General features: G+C 53.7%; 3 protein-coding genes across 3 annotated transcripts; all 3 read left to right on the top strand.

The window, feature by feature from the left end:
* Positions 1–326: 326 nt before the first annotated feature.
* MRS44_003150 (uncharacterized protein) lies at positions 327–1,491 on the top strand (the record flags this gene model as incomplete). Its single annotated transcript, XM_046268343.2, has 2 exons — positions 327–842; positions 898–1,491. The coding sequence occupies 2 exons, from the start codon at positions 327–329 to the stop codon at positions 1,489–1,491; spliced, it is 1,110 nt and encodes a 369-aa protein (XP_046137255.1).
* A 4,205-nt stretch (positions 1,492–5,696) lies between these two features.
* MRS44_003149 (uncharacterized protein) lies at positions 5,697–6,130 on the top strand (the record flags this gene model as incomplete). Its single annotated transcript, XM_065623112.1, has 2 exons — positions 5,697–5,829; positions 5,886–6,130. 2 exons carry the CDS (start codon positions 5,697–5,699, stop codon positions 6,128–6,130), a joined length of 378 nt encoding a protein of 125 aa, XP_065479184.1.
* A 1,985-nt stretch (positions 6,131–8,115) lies between these two features.
* On the top strand, positions 8,116–9,525 carry MRS44_003148 (uncharacterized protein; the record flags this gene model as incomplete). The annotated part of the gene is made up of 1 exon (XM_046273536.2): positions 8,116–9,525. The coding sequence occupies one exon, from the start codon at positions 8,116–8,118 to the stop codon at positions 9,523–9,525; it is 1,410 nt and encodes a 469-aa protein (XP_046137254.2).
* Between the last annotated feature and the right edge of the window lie 9,965 nt (positions 9,526–19,490).

Raw genomic sequence — 19,490 nt, 5'->3', positions numbered from 1 at the left:
CCCTCTTGAAGCATCCTGGGCTTCCAAAGACGCGCCATGCGACGACTCCTCTGAACAACCTCCGACGCAACCAACCAGATAAATACCGTCCATCCGTCGTCTCACTGTTTACTTCGCCTCGTCCATCTGCTCGCCTGTGCTTCACCATTGAATCCCCGCCAACCACGCTCCCTGTCGAGCCAACCGGTTCCATCGTGGTGAAACACGCATCCAATCTCGCTATCTGCGTTGGCAACCACCTTTCCTCCAGTGCGCAATAGCAACAACCATCTCACAACCATCAACCAGTCCTTTCTTGGCGTCAATCGTCTTGTCACTCGTTTACCATGATCTCAACACCTTCATCTGCCTCCAAGGGCTCTTCACAAGCCCAGCCCCGGCTTACATCCTCCCGCTCCCGCGCGCCCCGCCTACGACTTGCTCTGACTTGGCTCTTCGTTCTGGCATGTCTCACTTCGACTGTTCTGGCACAAAGTGAGACATATGCCACCTCCCTTCAACACCGACGACACCACGTTGCTACGATAAACCGATATGAACTGCACCGCCGTGGGGAATCAAGCAAGGACGAGGACGATGACGAAGAGCCCGACAAGATCACCAACCCTGAGGCACCTGCCAAGGATGGAAGCAGCAAAACCAAGCCAAGCTCTACAACCGTCACCATCCAGCGTACAGCTCAAACTGCCGCCTCAACCAACTCACCTCTGCCTCAGGCCTTTGATGGAAACTTGGCCGCGGAGCTCACCACCACCTCGGACAGCAACTGCCCCTCGTTTCTCAATGGTGTCCTCGCCGATCCTTCGTTCGAGGCCTGCTACCCTCTCTCTATGATGCTCCAGGTAGGCTGTCTCACCGTGAACTATGTAACACGGATATACTAACAACATTGAACAGACATCCCGTGGCTTCTTCGACGCCCAGAAGCAACTCCTCAGCATTGTCCGTGTTCTCGACCAAACCTGCGCCGCCAACGTCACCTACTGCACCGAGTTCTTCGACGCGGCAGCCAAGAACCTGACCTCGGCAGACAACTGCAAGAAGGAGTGGGACAACGGAAACAGCATCGTCAAGCAGTTCCTCTACGGCATGAAGACATACGAGATGATGTACAAGGCAACCTGCCTCCAGACTCCCGATGACGACATGTACTGCTACGCCAATGCCGTCACCAACACCAGCACCGCCTCCAATGCTTACTTCTACTACCTCCCCTACAACCTCACTCTGCCCGGTAGCACCAACCCCTCGTGTAGCTGGTGCATTCAAGAAACCATGAACATCTTCCACGCCGCAGCTGAGGACCGGTCTCAGCCCATCGCTCTCACATACGAAACTGCCGCTCGTCAAGTCAACACTTTGTGCGGCATGGACTTTGTCAATGGCACCCTACCCCCTGAAGAAACCAATGCCGCTCATGGCTTTCGTCCTTCTTGGGTAGGCCTGATGGTGACACTTGCTGGTGCTGCTCTGGTAAATGTTCTACTATAGAGCACCTTGAGCGCAGCCAACTTGCTGCAAACCCCTTTTTTTATACACTTCGACCTTGGACTATTACGCCTTTTAATTAGTTACGACTTTGGATCTTGTACACGATCCGACCCTTTCTTCTTCTGATATGATCGCCATCTCGGCATACACTTACGACTCGATACCCTCTGCTTCTATTTTTATTTTCAACTCAAACTCACATCTGCCGCGAGGCAGCAATCACTACAGACGCAGACAGCATCACTCTGCATTAGTACTTTTAATCATCGGCTTATGAGGATGCCTTTCTTTCCTCCTTGCCACGACTGGCTTGGCTTGGCCTGGCTTCTCTTTTTTTTATCTATTATTGTTTGGAATTAGACCGGATTTGATCATCAAAAGCGAGCACGGCCCGGAGTTATATATCGACTTTTTGGGTTGAGTTTATCTGGCTTGGGTGGTGATGGGCATGGACAACGAGCAAGGGGCATACTCGATGGACTAGAGGAACCGGGCATGGCGCATGCTGTCTTGGAAAGGAAAGGACCTTGGGATAGAGCAAGCAGCTTTGCTCCATTGTTGGAGTCAGGGGCTATATCATAGCCACACATGAACAATGTGGGCAAAACACACACACAGGGCGGACATGGGATATATTGTATAGGAGATTCTTAGATGAATCTCGTGCTAGATACATATATGATCAACAATAAAGGATGTCAACATGGACCTTGATACTCGTTGCTTTGCCTGTGATTGAGGAGCCGCTCTCTCCCCCAGTCGATTAGAAGTATTGAGAGAACGTTGTGGCCTTAAAGGGCAAATTATAATTCCATCGCGACTCCTTGCCTTCCGTTTAGACTAGCCCCCAGCCGAAGAGGTGAGCCCCTGATATCTTTGTCCCATATCCTTCTCACTTGCCCATCTCACTCCGTGGGTGACTTGGATACCAGGGCATTCAAGGTGATTGGCTTTCATTCATACCTGGTCACCGATAATATCACGACTTCAACATCTTGACTATGATTGAATGAATAGTCTTATGTCTTCTTGAAGGTGTGTGAATGTCTGCAGGGCTGCTTCCGCCTAATGAGCTCTTCATCAAGAAATGGCAATTTCAATTATACACTTCTCCGAACTCGCCAATGTATGAACACCCTCTCCGCGGACTTACATGGTTAGAAAATGGCTGCCCAAAGAGGAAACTCTCGGTATTCCCGAAGGCCTTGCTCAGAGTGACGTACTGGTCTGATATGCACCCCCAGGCCATGTTTCCTCTCCTCTCGCTGGGAAGGATGTGAAACAATTTGGCGATTGACCAGAGATACTGAGACAAGCAGGCAGAGAGTTGCGGTCAGGCACATGTTCAAAAGTTAGGTCGCCAAAGTATCACGTCCGGCCCATGTGTGTCTGTGATAGAGTGACGTCTAGAGCTTGAGCGTTATCACCCCCCTACGAGTTGCAAGATGCTGACAAGACGGTGTGTGTGGCTGACGACGTAACGAGGCAGCGAGGGTCTGCCATGTTGCCATGAACCTAATCTTGTTCTGGTGACAGAACCTTAACCGCATAGCTGGATGCAACGCCCGTTTATCAGACCAGTACCTACCCCCTCGCCTCTTAGTCTAGAGAAGCTCATATTGTTGAGCTCTCCTCATCTCCGCGGTCGAGGCGGTGGGCAGAGGCACCATATAACTCGAGACAAAGCCGTTCAGTCCCGATAGGTATGTGTAACACGAGATGCAGATGGCCAAGAAACGTCTGATGGTGGTCTTTGGGCATGGCCACCACCACTTGGCTCGCTGCTCGCCCAGGCCTCATTCCCGCTAGCGTAGTACAGAAACGGAGGGCTTGCCAAGCGATTGGTTAATGGTTAGGAGCTCGCGATGAAGCTGCTGTGGAACGTCTGCCGATCTTGGGGTATGACTGCATCAAGACGTTGGCGTTTGAACCGTTCCAAGGACACGGGGTTGGATTCGCCAAAGTCCGAACGAGGCGTTCTATCACTCGATAGCCTCTCTTGGCACTGAGCTGGAGGAATGATGAATCTGCTCTCAGACTGACTGTTCACTCACGGCTGGCACGGCGTTGTTGGAGGGTTGAGAACATGTGAGAAGGGACTCAAGCCCCTCAACTCCTAGACCCCTCAGCTTCAGACCGACGCTATGAGGCGGTCAGGGAGCAATTGTGCAGATCAATGCATGTTCACGCTGTTTTCACCGACGAGTTGTTGATTGGCACATCATATCTTGGGATGCAACCAGTCAGCGCCATGCCAGAGCTAGTCATCCTGAGTGGCCAAGACCCTTGACCCCAAGAGGCTCTGGCAGACGGGAGGCCAACAACGAACAGAGCGAGCGACACACATTCTCAAACCGAGATGCAGGTAGTGCCAGTGGTGCTGGGAGAAAGGAGGGGGGCCAGTCGTTGGCTGACAAGCGAGTCTGTCTGGTTTGGGATGGGACAACCACGATCTATTGTCAAATTAACTAGATTGGTGATCAGTTCGTTATCCATCCTCAATCATCACCAACGTGCCTGTAATACGGTCCCTGCGGAATGGAAGCCAATTATGAGCTCCCGCTGACAGACAGGGCGTTTGGACCACTCCAAGCCAACCGACCAAGCAGCAATCAGAATTGCACCTGTGCAATTGCATGATTGGGACGTGAGGGTCCAGCTGTGTTCGTGTGTGAGATTCCTGTCATGACTGCTGGGGGTTGTTGAAGGGGCCAAGCGGGAACGGACGGGAGGCTCGAGCTATGGGCGGCTTGGCTTCGCGTAATCGAACAAATAACGTCGTGAATGTACAGCATCCAAGAAATGGGGGAGACACGGCAACGTTGGGACCAAACTCATCCTAGCTCGGGTGATCACCCACGCTCCGGGTCCTTGGAGCTGAGTTCCTTGAATCAAGGATTCCAGGGATCCAGGGTTGAGCCAACAACGCCGCACGGCCGCATCCTGTAGTCAGGAAGCGTCTCGACCAACACGGCTGAGAGAGATGCAATGAGAGTTTGGTTAGGAAGAGATCTTCTCCTCGTGACTTGGGGTGTACCTACCAGCAGCTCCGAACTCTCACGTACGAGGCCCTAGAGTCGCCCCATGGGACTCGCCGAGATTCCAAGGTCATCATCAGCTCCAGCAAGAGATCCATGGCAGAACCGTGTGGCGCTCTCGCGTGGTGGTCATCAGCACTAACAGGCGGCCTGAGCTTCGACGCCAAAGCAAGCTGGAGACGGGATCCAGGCTCCGGGGACGAGGAATTGACAGCAACGCTTGAAAGAGAACAAAGTGCGGCAGGGTCTGCGCAACTATTGGGCGGCGAGGTGGTTGCGCCGATGTTGAGAGGGATGGAGGCGAACTAACTGGCCGCGCCTGGACTGGAAAGCCTTTTCTTTTCCGGCTGGGCTGGGCTCCTCCTCATCGTCGAGAATAAGCATCATCGGGCCGCTCTCCGATGCAGCGTCCAATTATCCGTACCTGTTAACGAGACAATAATGAGGGCAAGACAGCTCTGGCCATGGCTGAGGACCCAACAAAGCCAGAGAACGCCGTGGCGCTGGGAGCCAACACCAGTTCGGCCAACCATCAAACTAACATTTTGTGACAAGTCTGGACTCGCTGATTTCGAAGCCGACGGCGCCCAGTTGTCGTTGCTTTTTGCTCCCTTCTCATCCCTTGCCCACCAACAAACGGTTCGTTCAACCGTCGAGTCGAGTCACGCAAAGCAGGGCAGCCGTCTCTGCTGCGATCAACGTCTGCGTCTAATCCATCACCAATCAACTAGCCCCGTCCACAAGGCTCTGCTGCGTACACACAGTTGCGGGCTAGACCTGCTCTTAAGGACCCACGGAACCCTGAGGCGCGTGGTGAAGATTCGCCGAGATTGAAACACGGGCGGCGCCATCACCGGCCGCGGGTAGATCCCAGCCCCGGTATCCAAAGTGTCAACCGGTGTCCCGATTCCCCGAGCCTGACGGGCCCGAGGTTGTCGACTTCTGACAGGAGCCTCAACCGGCGGCCATGGGCGAATGCCGATGAAGCTGTCGTCTCTTTGGAAGAAGAGTTTGGAAAATAGGCTGGTCTTGAGGCCTCGGTTAAAACGTCTCCACAGTCCTTCTTCTTCATCTTCCCCAGATGAGCTTCTGCTTCTCTGATATCTCCTCGGATACCACTGTTGGCAAGCATGCGGTCGTTGTCCTTGTGATGCCGTGCCTCTCAGCATGGCCGAACACAGCGATCACCGCCCCAGCTGCCCCCCCCCTCCTCAAGGCCTCCCCCCGGGGCCTGAGCAATCACCCCTGTACCGTACCGCATGCCCAGGTCATGTTCATGGGCACCCGGCCGGTGCGAGTGGTATGCTTGGCGTGTATCTATTCATGGCACAGAAGCTGACAGGTTCGGTTCCTCAGGCAAGGCAGTGCGAAGCGTTGGGAGCATCGTCAAAGAGGCAAGAGATCACCAATTGGGCGAGCTGATGTCTGTAGCTCGGGCCCAGTTGCTGGGACGGGAAGCCTACCAGGCATGGGTCGTTGACACTGGCTCGCTTGAGTTTTTGAAGGATCCGTGGCGCCTCGACAAGGCTGGCTCACCCTCTGTTTCCCGTCCACTGTCTGATGTCCGAAGCCCCCCGTTCACTGGTCACAAGCTGGCTTGAGAGGATTGTCGGCAGGTGAGATTTGGTCATCTCAAGTACGTCTGTGAGTGACATACCATGGAATGGACAGCTTGCATGGGGGAAGAGAGGAGAAAGATGGAGAAAGAAGGGGGCTTTTTGATATTTACGTCGAGACTCAGGTTGGGTTGCAAGGGCAGATCTCCTGAGACCTTCCATCATGCAGCAATCCGCGCCTAGCTGGGTACCTCCTGCCTTGCTTGCCCAGCCCAACTCCCCGCCTTGCCTGCATTGAAGATTGGGGTGATTTACCGGACCTTGTCGCCTAGGCAGGTACCTACCACGCCTCCAGCACCACACCTCCTGGCCCTCCCCAGGTACCTACCTAGGCAAGCAGGTCATGGTCATGGAGGTAAGGTAGGTCAGCACAGGAAGGTAGGATGGAATTATTGGAATTGGCGTTTAAGCGATGTCGACCTATCTACCTTCCCTACCTACGACCTTACTCGCCTTGCCTTTGCCTACCTACCTTCCCCAGGTAGGTGGTACCAGGTCAATCAAGCCGGAAGGTAGCGTCAGGCCCAGAGGTACCTACCTGGGTACAGCCTGCTCCCGCTCTTGTTCGTACCTGACACCCGGCAACTGGCATCTCTCGGTTGGCAGCTGTGGAAGTGGAAGGCCCAGTTGACTGTGGCTACTAAGGTAGGTGCAGGTCAGTCAGTACCTTAATAATCAATTCTCCGCCACTGCCATCTGCATCAACCATCGAAACGTACTTGGTCATCTCCTTGTTACCTACTTATCACGACGCCTCCAATCTGCACTCTCACCGCGATTTGACCTCTGGTCTCAGCTCTTGATTGCGGTCCTCTCTTGGATATCTATTTGGAATTCTCTGGGGAACTCGATTTTAGCTTCGTATTTGGCTGATTTCTTGAGCGTGTCTTTCTCTAGCTCGTTTCAGCTGTGTCCCTTCTTCGACTAGAAACTCTGGCAACGTCGGGTTAGTTGTACCATCAACGGCCTCGACATATTCTCCACCGCCGGGCCTCAAGTCAATCTACAATACCATTTCGCTTCTCTGGAACATACTTTGGCTTTAGAACATTCTCCTCTTTTTTTCTCCCGCCTCAGCCGTCCCGGCCCCTCGTCATCGAACCAGTTCGTTCTCGACCTCGACCTTGACCTGCGAAGTCCTTCCTCTCTGCGCCGCATCAGCCACCCTGATCTCAGTCGTGCATCTCGCCTTCGAGTCTATCGGGTTCTGTCGACGGCGCCGCATTCTACTCTCTCAAGAACCCACGGACTAGGTCATCTCTCACCCGCGAACGGATTCGTTCTCGTTCGTGCCCGTTTCCTTTCGTACGAGGCGCCCCCGTTTCCTCGCGTTGCCGTCTCTCCGCCTCAGGCTCGGCAACGAACCAAATCCGGCTCTCTCGTGGGCGTGGATGTGGGTGGGGTGTGGACTTTGGCGACTTCTCTCGCAGCTTTCTCCATCACGACAACCCACGGCATTTCTTGGTCTCCCTCTCCCATTTCCCTTGGCGCCCTTCAGTGCAGCTCCAGCTTCACCCACGACTTGTCGGCCACCGCTGACGGTTTCGTCCGAGCGAGGGCTCTGACCTCAGTCATTTCATTAGTCTCTTCACACGGATTCGGCCTCGAGAGGCTGCACGCCTTGTCTCTGTTGGTTCACTGCCCTGCCATATCCATCGCGCACTCCCCCGTCACCCGCTCGGTGGACCCATCCGCATTCCTTCTGCCAGCCAGCTCCCTGGAAGTGGTGGGCGACTGGGCTTCCCGTCCCTCTTGTCTCCTTTGACTTGGGCGATCCACATACCTCATTGGACGCTGCTCAGCTTTTGTACGGAGTACCTGGGCTGTGTAAGTTTGCTATCGACTCGACGCAACTGATCCGGCCCGCCACTGACCTACCCAAGCTGCCTAGCTTGACAACTGCTGCTCTTCATCCTTTCTCCCATGCATACTTCTTGATGGCGACCCTCGCCAGTTGAAATTCGACGTCCATGTCCCTCACAGCCGTTGAGACTGCCGCGAAGAGTTCGCGGCGGCCTGATGCAATGTCGGAAGCCATGTCGGAAGCCATGTCACGCCCATATGCCACCACGGCCACAAGCTGGTCCGATCCCCATTATGCTCCTCGCGGCTCAGTTCATCAACCACAAATGCAACCACACTACGATCACCAGCTGTCTTCTCCGGCGAGCATGTCAACTGGCGTCCCTGGCAGCCGCCGTCCCTCACAGCTGCAGCCCCCACAGCACCTACGACCCGGTCATGGATACCAGTTGACCGACATGTCAACCGGTCCGCAGGTCTCACATCCTCCGCCTCCTCTCAGCGTGCCGTCCCATCACACTTCCAGTGGCACCTTCGATCAGCAAAGGCACTATGAACCCAACGCTGCGCATCCCCCACCTCCTTTTTCTTCCCCTGCCATTGAAAGACCAGACATGTTACAGGGCCGCCACATCTCACAACCTGTTCGGGTGCCCTCAATCTCAGAAAACCAGCAACCGTTTGCATACGCGCAGCGTACTCCATCAGTCGACATGCGTGCCATTCCGCGCTTCACCGGTCAGCAATTCCTCCCGACGACTGCTCCCATGGTCAGCGGGACAAATCCGAATAGTCCCGCCGTCTCACCCACTGAATCGAGGCCGGATCCCATGAGAATCTCTGACCTGCTCAGTCCTGGCGCCGGCAGCGGAAGTCGCAGCAGCAGCATCAGCAGCAGTAAACGCCCCGGAGATGTTGATGCCAACTACAAGCTGAGGATCCGCCAGCAACCCGTAGCCGCTCGATCATGTGGCTTCGGCGAGAGGGACAGAAGAGTCGTTGACCCTCCCCCAATCGTTCAGCTCATTATTGAAGGACCCAACCTCACTCCAGAAGAGATCAGCAAGCAGCTACGTTACTGTCACTATGTGATGAGTTGCTCAATATACGATGAGAGTGGTGCCCGAGATGCATCTTTCATGCCCGAGGAGTACCGACAACAACGGCGGCTTATGGGCTCATTAGTCGGTGCCCCATTTGTTGGCAAAGATGAGCACAATGAAGAAGGCTGTTTCTTCTGCTTTCCAGACCTCTCTTGCCGCACGCCCGGCTCGTTCCGCCTCAAGTTCAGCCTCGTAAAGATCGACCCAGCACGAGCAAGAGAACTAAGGCACTTCCCTGTCCTTGTCGAGGCTAAAAGCGACGTCTTTACCGTCTATACTGCAAAGGATTTCCCGGGCATGCAGGCCAGTACGAGGCTGACCAAGCGCTTAAAAGAGCAAGGGTGTATCATCTCAATCAAGAAGGGCAACGACAGGTCAAAGAATGCAAGAGGTCACGACGACTCGAGTGATGGTGAGCCAGAAGATGGCGAAACATCATCTCAGGGCAAGAGACGCCGCCGCTCGGCGCGATAATATATACTCGTTGAATTTTTCTGGCGTTTGGAAGGATACAGGGCAAGCAGTCCTGGGACATCCACGACAAGGGGGAATAAACTGGCTGCGTGGCCACTGACATTATTTTGCGGGTTTCAAGTATCTTTTTTCAGAATGATGATAGCTCTGGCATGCTCGGTATACCCACGACTTTTCTCTGTTTTCATCATGTCTGGTTTGGGGAAACGGCACAGGCACGAGCTTGCTATATTGACAAGCAACCGATATGTCTTACTATATATATCAAGAGCGCTATTTTACACACGCGCGCAACTCGAATTCAGCTAATTCACAAGAAACAAAGAGAGTGGTTCATTCTCAAATCGTCCAACACTTTCTTGTACGCGGGTTTAGGGGAGGTCGGTAGTTACGTCAGTGCGAAGGGCTCTCTAAGGGATGCATCATGACAACGACCTGCATCTCACCACAGTACCGGTAAAACATGTCTCCCAGAACAAGTGCTATTCTATGGCCTCGCTGGTGGAGACATATCGATCGACGCCGTTCATCACAGGGGAACACCTGCGGGCTGCTTGAGGTGTAGCTTTGTGGATACTTATGCACGTATACGGTCCGAGACCTGGCGTTGCTCTCCTGTCCCAGCCAAGGGAAGCTCTCCGGCTATCAGAATATGGTTGATGGGCTAGATCTGCACCTAGGGCGGCCTAGTGGCGAGTCTTGACAGCCGAGTACATGAAATAAGGTGTTGAGGTCACGTCGAGGGACATGATCATAGCTTCTCCCTTGCAGGTCCATGGCTAGATATGGACTCTATGTTTAACCATAATAAGCATGTGCTTGCGCGGAACGCGTGGAAGTATCGAGACACGATCGGTGTTGAGGACTTGCATTTCCGATTCAAGTCTCTATCATCGATTTGGAATGAAGTCTTCGATGGAAGTTTACGATGAAGAAAGTCAGTCTAATACCCGGCATCGAGACAAAGAGCGCATTTCAGTTGCAAAACTATAACGGGACGGTCAACACGGTGACAGATACCCCGAGTCTTGCGTTGCGAGGAGCGCCTCCACTCCTTAGCTCACCCCATGAGGTATGAATTGTGCACCATCTTCCGTACCTCACAGCGATATGGATGCCTGATGACGGGTCATAACCTGGGCAGGGAAATCTATGCCGCTAGTGCGACACATTCACTCCCTATTCTGAGCTCTCAGGTCTCTATTCGGGAAGCCGAATCCATGATTCTGGGCTCGCCAATAGCAATCAAATGTAGGCTGTCAAATTGCGACGTCTGCAGAAGTGATCAGCCTCCTTACGCATTGATCGCGATGGCATAGGGCCAGCCCGGAGTGGCATGCCCACATGTCTCAGAGCTAGAGGCGTCGCCAGCGGACAGGCCAAGGGTCGCCCTCATTGGTTTGAGATCTCACGGGAAAATGTCGATTCGACGGCACGAAGCGGCCAGGCGACCATTGGGACAACATGAATGAGGGAAGGGGGAGGGTCCCGCAGAATGCGAGAGAAGATGGTGCCCTTACCCGTTTCGTGGGCCTTAGCAGGAACTCTCTTCTTCGAAGCGTGCTGCCATAACGCGGCTCGGCATGATTTGGCTACGTTCGCATTCCAGTTCTAGTCAACGACGCTGTGATGCCCGGCTCTCCGCGTGTGGTTTAGGGTCCATATTGGGGTGGAACAACAGAGAGTAGCCAGCCAGCTCACCCCTGTCGACGGCTTTGGGCTAACATTGTCGTTGAGGACAATGGATGTGCGACTGACGAGACTAGTCATCTCACTATGGTGAGCGATCCCATGCTAGTGGCTTGGGCAGCATGATGGAAACGACTCAATATGACAGATCATGACGACTAAATCGGACCAAGGGGGTGTTGATGCGCCAATGCTCAATTGGAAGAAGTAGGGTGCGATGACGAAGACGAGAACACAAGGAGCATGTGAGCACAAGACGATGTAATGTCTCGTCGAAAAGTTCAACGTCTTTTCCCGTGAGCAAGAGCATGAGGGCACAATACTGTATCCAGGTGGTCGGCATCCTTGCACACCACCCTGCGGTGATCGTCGCTTTTAGCATCACATCACGACGGCTTCGCCTCATGGCAACGAGAGAAGCTATGACCATATGCGTCCAGTCGGTTTTCCGATGCATGCAAAACGGGTCGTCCCAGGGCCACCCCGCACGGGTACAACCACGCGACGAACCGGGTTTTGCGCGGACCGCTGCCATCGATTTACTAAGTTAGTCAAGTTTGACTGTTGGTTGCTTTCAACCGTGCCTGGAGCGAGCGAATGGAGGGTCCATCGTCAACGAGAGCTAACGCACTACTGACGTCGACTGGAGGTTAGCTCCGACACCCATGGTATTGTGTGTTTCAAACCGTCGTCGATTTACCTACCTTGACCCTCACTGTCAAGAGTTGAAAATGAACGGATAATCGGTAACAAGCCCGGCTTTCCCACGGCTGAGAGAACAGACAAGATGGGTGGAGCTAGGTGAGAATCCGCCAACCAGAGCTCAGATCGAGATAGCTCGAGTTGCTCGCTGTCTCGCATGGTTGAGACATTGAGCGACGGGTACCTGCCCGTGCCTTGTCGACATTGCAATCCGGGTGGAGGGGTCTTGATGTCTCAACGAATAGGCCATGGCCGCGATGACTGCATATATGCACATGCATTCTGCATTTTGCCTTCTGCATCCTGCAGTGTGAGCTGATGATGGTTGGCGTCGTGGGTTCAGGCGGATCAGCAAGGTGGGATTGCACCGAGCTGAGCATCGAGGCGCTGACAGCTGACACCCTGTACAGCAGCTGAGAGCAGCTGAGAGCAGCTGGGCATGATTCGAAGCCATACGAAGCCCTACGGAAATAAAGTGTCGCGGTGACGAGGCTACCGCCCTTTGGCCAAGAGCTTGTTGCGGGCATCTACGGCACGGACGCCATCAGTTCTGCAACATTCTGTGTAACCAACCTACAGTACCTCCAATCTCAGCAAGTCGGACCATCCCTGCTCATCAATGTCTTGGCAAGGTCCCCTTGCTCCAAGCCAATGGAGTCGCTTAGCTGGGCCAGCTAGCTGCCTTTCTTCCTCCGGACGGATATTATTGCCCATGCACCTACCCAGATGAGCGGGCAGCTAATCTCATTGATCTCCGAGATCTGCAGCTTGTCCCCGCAGCGAGCGACGAGCCCTGTTGAGTGGGTGGCAACTTGTACGAAAATCCGCCATGAAAAGAAGAAAAGCCCTTGGCCATTCCTAACTCGATGGGATTCGCTGCGATACCTTGACGGCATGTTCTTGGTGGCCCTCGCCGGCCGATTCCGGAGGAGATGGGGGAAGAGAGAAGGACAGAAAGAAGGGCCGTGGAATTATCACAGAGAGATGCCCAAAGACTTGGCCCCAAAACATTCCAGGCTGGCAGAGCAGAGCAGAGCAGAGCAGAGCAGCAAATGTTCTAGCGGCACACGAGGGGCACGGCAGACACGGACGGGTACGGGCGCGGCCACGGCCATGGGCACGTGTTAACCACAAGTTGACAGCGTGTTTTCCGAGCCGTCGATCATGCCAAGGTCTGGAGAAAGGTGTGAGACCTGTCTCTCACCCTCTGAGCACGGCGGCAATTTTGGCGTTGCGCCTCCATCTGCGCCCGCGTTGCGCCCCCGCGCCAGCAATACCCATCCCCAGGAGGCTCTATCCCTTTTGATGCTCCTCATCGACCCTTAGCCCTACATGGGGCTCCTCACCGGTGAGTCCAACCCCCCTGGCGGCAGCGGCTTTGGCTGTCTTGTGTGATGTTGGTGGGACTAAAGAAGGTTGGTGCTCTGCTCTTGACAGTAGCTAAGTTAGCCCCCTTGAAGGGTATTCCGAAACCAGCAACTGTCACCTCTCTCCCACTTCCTGTCTCTGTCCCTGTCTTTCCCAGGTTCCATTCATCTTCACTTGAAGGGGGGTGTCGGAATGGACAGCGCCACTTGGCATGTGACAAGTCGGATTGGAGAATGACAAAGTGCGCTGCGGCTATTGAAGCCACTCCCCCGGCTCGTGACATGAAAATGTCCAAGTATTTCCCAATTCGCCAGCGACGGCAAGATGGGACTCTGGATCAGAGGGAAAAGGACAAAGCTAGTTGATCTTGTTCCCAGGTGGAGGAATCAGCGTCTCTCTTGGTTGCCTCCGGGCTTGGCTCTCGGCCGAACACAACGATATCGATCAAGGGCCGCGCTCCGTATTCGCACCAACAGCGATGCTTTCAGCAAGAGGATAGACCGGTCTAATCTTGCCTAGGCACGCATCCACTACCGGTGATGAAGGAGATGATGACACTCGACATCCTATGCCGCGGATGGTGAATCTAGAAAAGAGAGGCCGAGATAAGGGTAGGCCATCGGCTTTCCGGGAAGAGTACCCGCTGGCTGCAATAGTAGGTCTCTCGAGAGGAGCCAATGGGTCATCAGAGGGTCCGGCACGGCGCCAAGTGGGCTTGAAGCTATCAGTTTTTAGAAGTCAGGATGCATGCAACATGATACCCGGGCGTTCATGCATGGTTGATCCATGCAGACGCGGAACTCTTTTCTAGCGACTCGGGCTATTTCTCATGACGCAATCGCCTACTTGCTTGCTTTCTATCCCATCTCTTGTTGAGGTGTTGGGTGAGCAGGTAGTGGAGGTGAGGCGATGTGAGGCGGGACGAGGCGAGCCAGGTGTCTCAACTCGACTGGACCAGCAGATGACATGGATGACATGGCGCCTTCTCTCCTTTACAGAAGACGGTTACATTCAGTTGGGCTTCTCGGCCTCTGCAAGAATGATAGGAGCCATGGTGGCGTGTCGTACTGTAGAGAGGGAAGTCGAGAATTTCATATCCAACAGACGCCCCGCAGGAGCCGGATGATCAAGAGAAGACACTTTTGGGGGGTTACGACAGAGCGATTCTGAAACTCTCAATGGCGCGGCCGCGTCTATGAGCCCAAGGGTGTTTGCTAGGAAGACTGGTAGCCTTGGCCATAACTGCTACCGGCCATGTTGGTCCAAAATGTAGTTGAGTTCCATGTTTTGGTGGCTCGTGACAGGACAGCCCCTAAGGGGGTCGGCAGGGCACGCCGCATGGCAGCAGGATTGCAGATGAAAACACTTGCAGCACGAAAACAGAACTACAGTCACGTTCCCGGGGATATAAAAGTTACTTCTGACATTTAGTGCCCATATTTGAGCCCTCGAATGTCGTTGCAGCCATGACCCGGCCCCCTGCCAACCACGGGCAGGAATGGCACCTTTCAAGTCATGGTGTTGATATTCATTCCCAAGGATTGACAGTGCATCACTCCGTTTTCCCAGATGCGGCCCTTCTCATCTCGCAATAATGGCTTAGTAGCTTTCACAGTTTCGGGGTGGTGTCGCCTGGACCGTAGTATTGGATAGATGCAACCAAATGATGCATCGTAGACGGACGGTCGTGTACGAGCCACTACGACATGGTACGAAAATACTAGAAGCAATAAATCAAATGTCCAGAAGCATTCTGATTCCCCGAATGTGTCAATTCGATGGTTTCGTCCTTGAGATTGGACGGTATCTAGATATGTACCCCTTGGAATGGTAAGATTCCATGTTATGGTATTGTACCCAGTTTCGACGGTTAGTGATTAATCAAAACGGGTCAACTTTCCTCAACTTGAATGCTCTCGCGCATAAATATCCAAAGTGTAACATAGAACAACTATGTGGACCAGCCCGTCCTTTGGTCCCCTCCATCAAGGACGCTCGTTCTATCCTCCCTGTTATCTCCATCACACTTGCCGAGCGCCGCATGCGAATTTTTTCTTCATGAAGCTTTAGATCAGTGACAGGGAGATAAGAGCCTCTGTGGCTATACTGTTCCCTAGATCAGTTCACCTGGTGCTGCCATGATGTGTTTGTCTTTTCAGACTTGCCAAAGTGCATAATTAACCATTTTTGAAAGGCGAGGAGTAGTACAATCGCCATCTTCATCCTTTATGAAATTACTGAGATGTTATTCTATTACCCTATAACATATAGAAAACTCGCTGTCTGTGGCTACGTACTTGTGGAAGCCCTTGTCAGACAGATTACGACCTTTATCAACAGTGAGCTGGCATAACAATCTGCCCCCATCTTCGGGAGCGTGGAACACATGACATGGCGACCGAGAGGGATTTAATCCCGATATTTAATGCATGGTTATTAGAAGAACGGAATTCAGAGCACATGCGCAGGCCCTATGGATGAGAAGGGGTAGTTGTGAATGAAGACCTAAGTAGACAGCATGTCATGGATGGGGGAAAGATGATGGGCGAAAGGGACCGGTGATGCCTAATATGTCCAACTTGTTATTGCGAAACATGATTATAGAAGAGCGCGGAGGATGGCAACAGAGCACCCAGGTATAAGGGTGTTGACGACGGCTTGCTACCCTAATGAGCAGTGTAGCTCCTGAGGAGAAGGAAGATAGAAATGATCAAGCGAGGCCACATGTTGAGCCTGGTGGGGGCTCTATCAAGTTTAATAACAATCACAAGGTCAGAACCCTTGTCCCGGTGCTGCCAAGGTAAATCAAATGATACGTTGTTGCCTACCTGATGGCAGACAACTGGTCTGGTCCATGGCAACTCTCTTTGTCCACTACGCCTTTTCGGCCCTGATGCTCTGTCCCCTGTCAGCGAAATTACCGATCTCATCATCCATCTTTAGCGACGAAGCCTAGCACACGTGAAGACCCGAGGTGCCGAGGGAGCTTGGGCTCAAGTCGTGGGAAGTGAGCGTTGCAACAAGCAAAGAGGGTGAAATGATGTACAGCTTGACAGGAGAGAAAGAGTGAACAGGATGGTAGAGAAAGATATCGACAAAGATATTACCGCCCCGTTCGATGAAAGGTCGGCTACCTACAGGTAAAAACCTGACACAGACAATTCCCCATCGAGAGTGTGTAACGGTTAGCCTCACACAAAGCTCCCTGTGTTGGCCGACTCGAGTTACCCTCCTACTCGACGGCCCTTCATCTCACTCATCAATCGATCCTCAAGATGGATTCCGACGCGAAGGATCGGGCCCAGGGTTTACAAGTTCATCACGGGGGAAGACGGGAGATGCAGCATGCCGAGGGCCACCTGATCGGGCAGCTGCTTCATCGAAGACCCTCGTCCCTCAGGGTCAGATTCCGAACCCCTGACCTAATTGCGCCGGGCCTTGCAAAGAGGGGAACCGTAAGCAACTTGGTCTACCTTGCGGGTGGCTGCAGCCAGCTTGTCAAAAGGTGTTGGTCGAGGATGAGCGACCTTGCCACAAGAGGGTGCGATGGGGTCGAGGAAGATGTTGGACTCATCGAAGACGGATCTGGAAAGCAAGCTGCCGTGGCTGACAGAGCGGTGTGTGACGTGGACATACGAGAGGCAATGGATTCGAGTCGCTGTCTCCTTGTTCTCGGACAAACTATCCTTGACTGAGAAAGGCTGATAGGGCTATGCTAAGTCGACCAGGCAGTGGGATCACATATTGGTAAGCATTTCGAACTCGCAAGCCACTCGTCGCCGGTCTCGACCATGGAACTAGACCAAGAATGACGAGATAGCAGTCCGTATAGGAGGAGGCTAGAGTTAATGGTAGTAGCAATCACCAAATGCTATAGCCTCATCGGAGGGATCTGGCTTGATCCGATCTTGAAGGCAACGTGACAATCGAATCGACACTCGCCGCATGAAGAGTGTGGAAATGAGAGCCAGGTGTCATACCCACATCAACAATGGACTAGAACCAAACTAGAAGCTTCACTCTCTGGAAATAGGGATGAAGAATAAGGGGGGCTACGAGTGGCCGGACCGGGCGGTTGGGTTGGCAAGGCAGATCCAACCTTGCGCATCCCGAATTCTTGGTGCAGCAAGGTAAAGCTCGGGGGGATTAGAAGGGACGAAAAGCTTAGCGAGGGCGAAGCGAAACAATGCAGGGCCTGGATGGCCTCGGCCAAGTCGGGGGTCGGATGAACATGAGGCCTCGATTTGCTGTCGTCGTGGTGATGCTCCGTGATGAATACCAGGATCATTTCAGCTCGGGTCTTTCTTTTCTGGAGGATTGACGCGGTGGGGCCGGGCAATCAAGAGGAAGCACCCTAGCGCGTTTCAGGCCTTTTCAGTGGGTCCCTCAACGTTGGCAACGTTGCTGGAGGCGCCCTGTGGGAGAAGCCAAAAGCCACTGAAGCTTTTAGCGAGCTCGAGGCGCTGTCGATTGGCGCTGAGATGGATGCTAGTGCATGCTGTCCCTGGCTAAATCGTTGGCCGCCGTGAGCTTATCGCCATGGATGACGAACCATCAGAAACGGTTTGTGAGTCTCCATGAAAGGGGAAGAGTTTTATTTCGATGAGAAGAAGAAGTGTTTTGTTTGCTTTTCAAAGAATGGTCCATAGCCCAGCTGAATGGAAGGTTGTTGGGCTTGAAACACCCGCTCTGTTTCGCGACATGCATCTACACATCCCTGCCGTAGGTCATATCACTTCACTCCAACTTTTCTCTCGGGGGTCGGGAATAATGGCCGTTGAAGCGCTGTGAATTAGATCCCTGCTTGTTCCAGGTCGCTGATCTGCAGGCACTTCCATGGCGACCCTGTAATCTCCATGATCTGCTGCGTCAGAGGCTGGCGGCCCGATCCTGGCCTCTCTCCATTGAAAGAACTGAAGGTTTGTTCTCCTTCTTCGTGGGACGACGAGCTGCAGTCGTGCAGTGCAACGGGTCTTCTGCTGCTCAATCACATTGCTTGTGCCATGAGCAAACACTCATATCCCTGGATGGGACAGAGAGATGTTGTCGAGATAAGGCAACCATCCCATCCTGCAGCAGCCACCTTCAACCGTAGTCGGGCTCTTTGACGGTTACACGGAGCGCCAGCGCATCACCGCCATGTGTGCTCCCACGATCCCCCATCCGTCACCGCAAATGCATAGACGCTTGTAGGCCTTGGCTTTGGTGGCCTCAAGCCCCCCTTGTTAGGCCATCCATCGTCGGAGCGGCGCCAACGGTCCCCGGGGGAGGAGGGGTTTGTTAGCTCAGATGCAGGTACAGCAATTGAAGGATCGGGATGGATGCCAAGAAGCAGCCGGCCTTGGGTCGTTTCACTGGTCCTCGCCGTGGTGACCCCATGGATCCAAAGAGACCAGAGCAGAGCGCCTGTTTGACAGCCCAGCCTGGTCAGCTGGCACACAACTGGATGGATGCGCTGCACCCGGCACTGGCACTGCGCACAAGAAGTCGGATGTGGCGTGAGGGCATCTAGCCAATCCTCTTTCATTATCTTGCTACACTAGGAAGCCCCGAAGAGGCCGTGGCGGCTCTTGCGACCCCTGAATTGGATCCAATGGGCCCAGCTCAAGGGTAGGGTCCATCGCTGGGGCCCATGCAACTCCATCTCATCCATCGCTCGCTTCGATAATCGAGGCAGAAACCAAGAAGAGATGCTCGCAAACTGGCCGCCAACTGCTGGTCAGGGCCCGGTCTGAACTCAGCAGCCTTATGCCGTAGCACGCACTCAAACGCCTAGCAGGGTCTTGTCCCCTCTCCAAACGGCCTGCTTACCTTGAGTTACCTGCTCGATGGTGGATTGCCAAGGTCTCCCCCGTTCACACAAGACCCTCACCTCACCCTCCTTCGTCCAACCTACTTCTCCTCTTTATCCTTCCACACGCTCATTTTTCTTCTTCTTCCTTTCCTCTCTTCACCTTCGTACACCGCAAAAGCAGCTGCTGGGCACGTCCGCTCTCTTTCTTCTTTCACTTCCCTCATTCGTTTCCCAAAACAGGCTCTCCCCGCGATATCCTGTTTGTTCCCCTCTTTTCGGCTCCTCCTCGTCAACCTCTTCCAACCGTCCGCTCTCTGATTCAGTGGCCGGCCTTTTGGTTGCGACACATTCATTCTTCCAATCCCACAGGTGTTCCGGTATCACCTGCGCCGTTTCCTCTCCCCCGCCTTTT

This window comes from Fusarium solani (genome assembly GCF_023522795.1).
Source record: "Fusarium solani strain SB1 chromosome Unknown bctg00000001, whole genome shotgun sequence".
Taxonomy (NCBI): domain Eukaryota; kingdom Fungi; phylum Ascomycota; class Sordariomycetes; order Hypocreales; family Nectriaceae; genus Fusarium; species Fusarium solani.
This window is presented reverse-complemented; position numbering and strand designations above follow the sequence as displayed.